The sequence below is a fragment of the Oncorhynchus nerka genome, linkage group LG11, assembly GCF_034236695.1.
Source record: "Oncorhynchus nerka isolate Pitt River linkage group LG11, Oner_Uvic_2.0, whole genome shotgun sequence".
Taxonomy (NCBI): domain Eukaryota; kingdom Metazoa; phylum Chordata; class Actinopteri; order Salmoniformes; family Salmonidae; genus Oncorhynchus; species Oncorhynchus nerka.
In genome coordinates, this window is record NC_088406.1 from 40,370,965 (window position 1) to 40,380,475 (window position 9,511).

A 9,511-nucleotide genomic window follows, 5' to 3' on the forward strand; every position below is an offset into this window, starting at 1 on the left:
TGTCCCTTGGAAGTGGAATGTACCACCCAGGCTTTTGTTGTCATTTTGACTTGTTTTCAGTACTGACCACTCTGCAACCCCATTTACATTATACAGTAGGTCAGCAGGCAACAATATGTTCCTGTTATATAATATACTGAACACAAATATATTCACACTAAACATACTGTGCAAGATCAAATCAATACACTTGACTCAAAACAGCTACACTGAAATCAACACTACTCTGTTCCTCTAGTTTAGGTCTCGAATGCAAATACAGTTCATTGTAAAACACCAACAGATTCTTTCACATTTGTAAAATTGCTTTATTTCTGAAGAATCCAGTGATGAGACAAATATACCAAAGATATCAGTAAATGTTTAATAAGGCCTCACAGTGATCTTTTGTCCTCATGCAACTCTGTGATCAAGCCATCAGAAATGTCTCAACCACTAATGATTAGACTGAAAGGATATAAAAGCACTTTCATTTGAAGGAAAACAACATATTCAGTAATGTACTGTGCATTCGAAAAGTATCCAGACCCCTTGACTTTTTCCACATTTTGTTACGTTACAGCTTTATTGTTAAATGGATTCAATTGTTTTTTCCCCTCATCAATCTACACACAATACCCCATAATGACAATGCAAAAACTGTATTTAAAAAAAAAAACATTTCTTAAAAATAAAAACCGGAAATATAACATTTACATAAGTATTCAGACCCTTTACTCAGTACTTTGTTGACGCACCTTTGGCATTTTTTACAGCCTCGAGTTGTGGGTATTACGCTACAAGCTTGGCGCACCTGTATTTGGGGAGTTTCTCCCATTCTCTGCAGATCCTCTCAAGGTTCTGTCAGGTTGGATAGGGTGTGTCGCTGCACAGCTGTTTTCAGGTCTCTCCAGAGATGTTCGATCGATCGGGTTCAAATCTGGGCTCTGGCTGGGCCACTCAAGGACATTCAGACACTTGTCCTGAAGCCACTGCTCTGTTGTCTTTGCTGTGTGCTTAGGGTCGTTGTCCTGTTGGAAAATGAACCTTCGCCCCAGTCTGAGGTCCTGAGTGCTCTGACTTTGCTCCGTTCATCTTTCCCTCGATCCAGCATGATGCTCCCACCACCATGTTTCACCGTAGGGATGGTGCTAGGTTTCCTCCGCTTGGCATTCAGACCAAAGAGCTCAATATTGGTTTCATCAGACAAGAGAATCTTGGCAAACTCCAAGCGGACTGTCATGTGCCTTTTACTGAGGAGTGGCTCCCGTCTGGCCACTCTACCATAAAGGCCTGATTGGTGGAGTGCTGCAGAGATGGTTGTCCTCCCGGAAGGTTCTCCCATCTCCACAGAGGAACTCTGGAACTCTGTCAGAGTGACCATCAGGTTCTTGGTCACCTCCCTGACCAAGGCCCTTCTCCCATTGATTGCTCAATATGGCCGGGCGGCCAACTTCTTCCATTTAAGAATGATGGAGGCCACTCTGTTCTTGGGGATCTTTAATGCTTCAGAAATTTTTTGGTAACCTTCCCCAGATCTGTACCTCGACACAATCCTGTCTCTGAGCTCTACGGACAATTCCTTCAACATCATGGCTTTGTTTTTGCTCTGACATGCATTGTCAACAGTGGGTGCTTATATACACAGGTGTGTGTCTTTCCAAATCATGTCCAATCAGATGAATTTACCTAGAAACATCAAGGATGATCAATGGAAACAGGATGCACCTAAGCTCAATTTCGAGTCTCATAGAAAAGGGCCTGAATACCTATGTAAATCAGGTATTTCTGTTTTTTATTTTTAAGAGATTTGCTACGATTTTTCTTAAAAACCTGTTTTTGCTTTGTCATTATGGGGTATTAAAGTAAAGTAAAGTAACAAAATGTGGAAAAAGTTTAGTGGTCTGAATACTTCCTGAATGCACTGTACATAGCCACAAGAGAAAACAAACTGTTTTCGTAATTTACATTGTAACCAGCCAAGCTTTACCAGTGCATATAAATATCAATATAAATCTAGTTACAAATCATATACAGACTAAATCAGAAAGTCCTTAAGTCAATGACAAAGCAAAGCCTGAACCAGAGAGCTAACATTTCCTCTTGCCAAGCATAGCAACAGTAAAAACACTGCAGATGGGGGACAGGGCTGTGCACACAAGGATATGATTGTTCAGTTTGATCAATGTATGCATTGACAAATCATCAGACATATTTAGGGTTGGGAGGAACATTTTAAAACCTTGTAATATTTGCCTGGTCTCAATGTCTCTGAATAAATTGTATAGCAGGAGACTGGTCTAGGGAAAGATTTGCTTTATGACTCAGTAATTGGAGTGCAGTCAATGGTCATCATTAGCATTGTCCAGTGGGTTTAAGTGCATGTAAATGTATTGTGATCAGTAATGTCTCACCCTATATCAGACAGCTGTCAACAGTCAGAGATAAGTGGCATTACCTGCAGGCAAATGTAAAACACAGAGATGTGATGTGCACTCACACTATTCCAGAGTGAGAAGAATTTAAAAAAGAACAAACCACATTTCATATTTCTGGAAAAAACAAGGCGTTTCACAGCAAAGGTGTGAAAGTAGCATACAATGATGTATTGTATAATACCAGGGGTAAGAGGGGGGGGGGGGGGTAAAGGGAGGTCTTCTCCTAGAATATTTCACAGAATCATCCTAAACTCAGCCTTCCTTTGCTGAGTAGATAGTAGAGTATTGTGGATTGAGTAGTGGGTAACTGTATGGTGAAAGGGTGGTGAGAGAACTGAAGAGGTCAGACGGTCATCGAGTCAAGTGAGGTCAAGGTCAAATGTCAAGATCATAGGTAGGAGTCCTCCCTTCTCATTCCCAATCTCCTTCCTGCCATCCATCCACTGCTTAGTTTATGAGTGCCATGGTGCTCTCTGGCTGTTCCCCGCAGATCCCGGAGAAGAACTTGAGTGCCAGGCGCACATGTACAGGCAAGAAGGCGTAGGAGGTGTAGATGACCATGGCCACGGAGGAGAAGAAGACAGAGTTGAAGATGGACTGCTCCCAGGGCTCAAGCACATATATGCCTGTGATGAGCAGGTACTGGTAGTACAGCCAGCCCAGGTACTCCTTCAAGTATTTAAAGTCCATCCTCATGCTGCTCCAGTGGTCAGGGTAAGGATGGGAGAGGGAGGGAGGGGCAGAGAAAGGAACAGAGAGAGCGAGATAAAAGAGAGAGGGAAGGAGGAGAGGAGTGATAGGAAGATAGGAGAGAGAGAAAAAGAGAGAAATAAAGGGAGGGGAGAAAGAGAGAAAGGAGGAGGATGGCAGTGATAATGGCAGCAGGGGACACATAATGGACACAAACAAACAAACACACAAGACAGACAACATCAATCATGTGGAAAGATATACAGTTAGTCGACTCACCTGATAGAATTACACCTATTTTCCCCAGGAGGCATCACCAATTGCAAGAGGGAAAACACTTAGTAGCTGAAAAACGAGCTTACCATGTGTGTGTGTGTGTGTGTGTGTATGCATGCATGTGTGTTGGGGGAAAATCTTAGTTCAGTGATATAACCTCAAGTGTTTGTAGTAGTCTCATTATAAACCCTAGTCTTCTTCAGCTTTCAGTGCGCCTGCTACTATGTAAATACCCATCTCTTACATACCTACCATATCCTTGAGGGAGGAAACAATGCAAAATGGTATTAGAAAACACATTCATTGTGGGTCTGTGTTTATTAATGAGAAGGTCCAGGGTCAATCATAGCCCATGGCCCCTGGGGGCCACAGAGGTCTCTCTGGTGGAGAGGACCTGTAGAAATTAGCTCCTGAGAGCCCCAGACAAGGTAAATTAAATCTGCACGCATGCATGCACAGTACACCCACACACAGTGTCCCACTCAAACAGCACACTTGGCACCTTCCTTTTTATTGTCAATGATGTCAAAAGGGCCCACCACCATACAGATGGTGGAAAGGGACAGACATGTACTCTACTACTCTACTCTACCAGAACAGGGCTCCGGGCAGCCGAGCGGAAATGGAGGAAAACTCGCCTCCCTGCGGACCTGGCATCCTTTCACTCCCTCCTCTCTACATTTTCCTCCTCTGTCTCTGCTGCTAAAGCCACTTTCTACCACTCTAAATTCCAAGCATCTGCCTCTAACCCTAGGAAGCTCTTTGCCACCTTCTCCTCCCTCTTGAATCCTCCTCCCCCCCCCCCCCTCCTCCCTCTCTGCAGATGACTTCGTCAACCATTTTGAAAAGAAAGTCGACGACATCCGATTCTCGTTTGCTAAGTCAAACGACACCGCTGGTTCTGCTCACACTGCCCTACCCTGTGCTCTGACCTCTTTCTCCCCTCTCTCTCCAGATGACATCTCGCGTCTTGTGACGGCCGGCCGCCCAACAACCTGCCCGCTTGACCCTATCCCCTCCTCTCTTCTCCAGACCATCTCCGGTGACCTTCTCCCTTACCTCACCTCGCTCATCAACTCATCCCTGACCGCTGGCTACGTCCCTCCCGTCTTCAAGAGAGCGAGAGTTGCACCCCTTCTGAAAAAACCTACACTCGATCCCTCCGATGTCAACAACTACAGACCAGTATCCCTTCTTTCTTTTCTCTCCAAAACTCTTGAACGTGCCGTCCTTGGCCAGCTCTCCCGCTATCTCTCTCAGAATGACCTTCTTGATCCAAATCAGTCAGGTTTCAAGACTAGTCATTCAACTGAGACTGCTCTTCTCTGTATCACGGAGGCGCTCCGCACTGCTAAAGCTAACTCTCTCTCCTCTGCTCTCATCCTTCTAGACCTATCGGCTGCCTTCGATACTGTGAACCATCAGATCCTCCTCTCCACCCTCTCTGAGTTGGGCATCTCCGGCGCGGCCCACGCTTGGATTGCGTCCTACCTGACAGGTCGCTCCTACCAGGTGGTGTGGCGAGAATCCGTCTCCTCACCACGTGCTCTCACCACTGGTGTCCCCCAGGGCTCTGTTCTAGGCCCTCTCCTATTCTCGCTATACACCAAGTCACTTGGCTCTGTCATAACCTCACATGGTCTCTCCTATCATTGCTATGCAGACGACACACAATTAATCTTCTCCTTTCCCCTTCTGACGACCAGGTGGCGAATCGCATCTCTGCATGTCTGGCAGACATATCAGTGTGGATGACGGATCATCACCTCAAGCTGAACCTCGGCAAGACGGAGCTGCTCTTCCTCCCGGGGAAGGACTGCCCGTTCCATGATCTCGCCATCACGGTTGACAACTCCATTGTGTCCTCGTCCCAGAGCGCTAAGAACCTTGGCGTGATCCTGGACAACACCCTGTCGTTCTCAAATAACATCAAGGCGGTGGCCCGTTCCTGTAGGTTCATACTCTACAACATCCGCAGAGTACGACCCTGCCTCACACAGGAAGCGGCGCAGGTCCTAATCCAGGCACTTGTCATCTCCCGTCTGGATTACTGCAACTCGCTGTTGGCTGGGCTCCCTGCCTGTGCCATTAAACCCCTACAACTCATCCAGAATGCCGCAGCCCGTCTGGTGTTCAACCTTCCCAAGTTCTCTCACGTCACCCCGCTCCTCCGCTCTCTCCACTGGCTTCCAGTTGAAGCTCGCATCCGCTACAAGACCATGGTGCTTGCCTACGGAGCTGTGAGGGGAACGGCACCTCAGTACCTCCAGGCTCTGATCAGGCCCTACACCCAAACAAGGGCACTGCGTTCATCCACCTCTGGCCTGCTCGCCTCCCTACCACTGAGGAAGTACAGTTCCCGCTCAGCCCAGTCAAAACTGTTCGCTGCTCTGGCCCCCCAATGGTGGAACAAACTCCCTCACGACGCCAGGACAGCGGAGTCAATCACCACCTTCCGGAGACACCTGAAACCCCACCTCTTTAAGGAATACCTAGGATAGGATAAAGTAATCCTTCTCCCCCTCCCCCCTTAAAAGACCTAGATGCACTATTGTAAAGTGGCTGTTCCACTGGATGTCATAAGGTGAAAGCACCAATTTGTAAGTCGCTCTGGATAAGAGCGTCTGCTAAATGACTTAAATGTAAATGTAAATGTCTACTTCCACACAGGGTAGTTGACATTAAGTAGCTAGGGGCACAATAGGAAAGCCTCTGTCTCAGAGTCAGAAACTCACCTGACACTAGTGCACACTTCTTCACCAGAGTAATAGCCTACTCATTAATAAACAGTTATGGACCAAATAGATAAAAACACACACGGTGGCAGGTCAATAAATAAACCTAAAATATAATCCAAGCATGTGTGCTGGTTTTCCAGGTCCTTTCCTGTTACACCTCTCTGATAAATAATTGTGATAATTCTGACTCTGATAATAATCTAATGCCCTAGAGAGACATTATGTAACAATTGAATAGGCCTTCTCACATGAATGTAGTCTACATGCTAGCCTACATGCCTATACGACACAATAATAATCTGTAACAATCTGTAGGCCAACAAAAAAACAACAATAAGGATGATATAAAAGTGAGCTCACCTCTGTCTGATAACGTGCTGCTCCCTCGGTTCTACTGGCTGAAGTTTATTGCAGGACACCAGACAGAATGGCCTGTGTGTCCCACTACAGTTACGCTGCTTTGTGTAAAAAGCTGCACTACCTCTTCACCAATATAGCCTACATGTAGCAGGTGATAGTCTTTACACCACACCCACTACTCTCTCTTTACCTGGAGTTGGATTTTACAGACAGAGTGTTGGGTGGACAGAGTGTTGGGTGGACAGAGTGTTGGGTGCACGTGTGTCTTTAAACAAACATCTAAATGAAGCAGGATTCTTCAGAAATAAGGCTAATGCATATTCATTTAGTCAGTGGAATAGTCATCAAAACTCTGTCTTGCATTATTGGATAGGAGACACATGACGCGCTTGTCCACGCAACTTTTGTATGGCATTCTCATAGAGAAAGATAGCATGGGCAGCGCCTTCGAGGAGTTTTGATATTTTGAAGGTGTCAACTGAGTGGGACTTCCTATGGGTTAAGGAAGGATCGCATAATGAATTATACTTGTGAGCAAACATTCCATAACTGCAGGTGGCAGTAAATCAACAACCTTGGCTTTATACCTGTTCAAACAACACATTCCAGGTGGCAGTACACACCCTTTTAGTTTGTTTACCAACTCTTAGAATTAGTAGAAGAAGAAAATGGACTACTTCAAAATGGAGATGGCCTCAATAGCGCTGCCTGTGCGCACACACACTATAATGGGACAGAATCCTCTATAATTCTCTACAGGCATCCCCTGTTCGCTTTGAACATGACAGTTCTGCTTGCCGGAAGCCAGACTCACAGCACGAGGGAGCATGTCACTGTTGAACTGGTTTTTAGTATTAGTATTAGTATTTTAGTAATAATAGTATTATTGGAAGGAGAGTGAAAAGTGGTCAAACGGGATCAGAAAAAGGAGGTGATAAAATTAGGTGAGTGGGTGATAAGAACAGGCTTTGATGGAGAGAGCGTATACTGTAGGTGTGTGGAGAGGAGGTGGGTGGGTGATAAGAACAGGCTTTGATGGAGAGAGCGTATAGTGTAGGTGTGTGGAGAGGAGGTTGGGTGGGTGATAAGAACAGGCTTTGATGGAGAGAGCGTATACTGTAGGTGTGTGGAGAGGAGGTGGGTGGGTGATAAGAACAGGCTTTGGAGAGAGCGTATAGTGTAGGTGTGTGGAGAGGAGGTGGGTGGGTGATAAGAACAGGCTTTGATGGAGAGAGCGTATACTGTAGGTGTGTGGAGAGGAGGTGGGTGGGTGATAAGAACAGGCTTTGGAGAGAGCGTATAGTGTAGGTGTGTGGAGAGGAGGTGGGTGGGTGATAAGAACAGGCTTTGATGGAGAGAGCGTATACTGTAGGTGTGTGGAGAGGAGGTGGGTGGGTGATAAGAACAGGCTTTGATGGAGAGAGCGTATAGTGTAGGTGTGTGGAGAGGAGGTGGGTGGGTGATAAGAACAGGCTTTGATGGAGAGAGCGTATACTGTAGGTGTGTGGAGAGGAGGTGGGTGGGTGATAAGAACAGGCTTTGATGGAGAGAGCGTATACTGTAGGTGTGTGGAGAGGAGGTGGGTGGGTGATAAGAACAGGCTTTGATGGAGAGAGCGTATACTGTAGGTGTGTGGAGAGGAGGTGGGTGAGAAAAAGGGGTCAGGGGGAGAGAGTGGGAGGGATGGTAGAGAATTCCCTGCTCTACCTTATTGTCCCGTCTCAGAGAGACCTAAAGTTACTTTCTCAAAGATCTGGTTACCCCTAAAAATCTGTTTAAGTTGCTAAAAAACAAGATCCCACCTCCTCCCTCTTCAAACAAGACTGAGAAGTGGCACATAACACACCTTTCTCTCTCTCCTAATATTTACTACCATTCAAAAGTTTGGGGTTACTTAAAAATGTCCTTGTGCTTTTCTTTCAAAAACATCTTTTGTCCATTAAAATATAAAATTGATCAGAAATACAGTGTAGACATTGTTAATGTTGTAAGTGACTATTGTAGCTGGAAACGGCTGATTTTTAATGGAATATCTACAAAGGTGTACAGCGGCCCATTATCAGCAACCATCACTCCTCTGTTCCAATGGCACATTGTGTTAGTTAATCCAAGTTTATAATTTTAAAAGGCTAATTGATCATTAGAAAACCCTGTTGCAATTATGTTAGCACAGCTGAAAACTGATGTTCCTGATTAAAGAAGCAATAAAACTTTACCTAGTTGAGTATCTGGAGCATCAGCATTTGTGGGTTCGATTACAGGCTCAAAATGGTCAGAAACAAATAACTTTCTTCTGAAACTCGGTCAGTCTATTCTTGTTCTGAGGCTATTCCATGCGAGACATTGAAAAGAAACTGAAGATCTCTTACAACGCCCTATACTACTCCCTTCACAGAGCAGCGCAAACTGGTGCTAACCAGAATAGAAAGAGGAGTGGGAGGCCCCGGTGCACAACTGAACAAGAGGACAAGTACATTAGTGTGTCTAGTTTAAGAAACAGACGCCTCACAAGTCCTTAACTGGCAGCGTCATTAAAACCTCTCTGGGATATGTGGGACGGTAGTGTCCCAACAGCCAGTGAAATTGCAGGGCGCCAAATTCAAAACAACAGAAATCCCATAATTAAAATTCCTCAAACATACAAGTATTTTACACCATTTTAAAGATTAACCTGTTGAAAATCCAGGCACAGTGTCCGATTTCAAAAAGGCTTTACGACAAAGCACACCAAAGGATTATGTTAGGTCAGCACCTAGTCACAGAAAAACACAGCCATTTTTCCAGCCAAAGAGAGGAGTCACAAAAAGCAGAAATAGAGATCAAATTAATCACTAACTTTTGAAGATCTTCATCAGATGACACTCATAGGACTTCATGTTACACAATACAAGTATGTTTTGTTCGATAAAGTTCATATTTATATCCAAAAATCTCAGTTTACATTGGCGCGTTATGTTTAGTAGTTCCAAAACCACATCAATTTACAGAAATACTCATAATAAACCTTGCTAAAAGATACAAGTGTTATGC

The 9,511-nt window shown here is 45.0% G+C and overlaps 1 protein-coding gene across 1 annotated transcript; it reads right to left on the reverse strand.

Annotated features, from left to right (window-relative positions):
- Positions 1-294: 294 nt before the first annotated feature.
- LOC115137631 (serine palmitoyltransferase small subunit B-like) lies at positions 295-6,601 on the reverse strand. Its single transcript, XM_029673952.2, has 2 exons — positions 6,482-6,601; positions 295-3,114 (listed from the first exon to the last, which is right to left on the reverse strand). The coding sequence occupies exon 2, from the start codon at positions 3,111-3,113 to the stop codon at positions 2,865-2,867; it is 249 nt and encodes an 82-aa protein (XP_029529812.1). The 5' UTR covers position 3,114; positions 6,482-6,601; the 3' UTR covers positions 295-2,864.
- Between the last annotated feature and the right edge of the window lie 2,910 nt (positions 6,602-9,511).

Coding starts and splice junctions, on each gene's coding strand:
- LOC115137631 (XM_029673952.2), bottom strand. CDS start 3,113: ATGAGGATGGACTTTAAATACTTGAAGGAGTACCTGGGCTGGCTGTAC.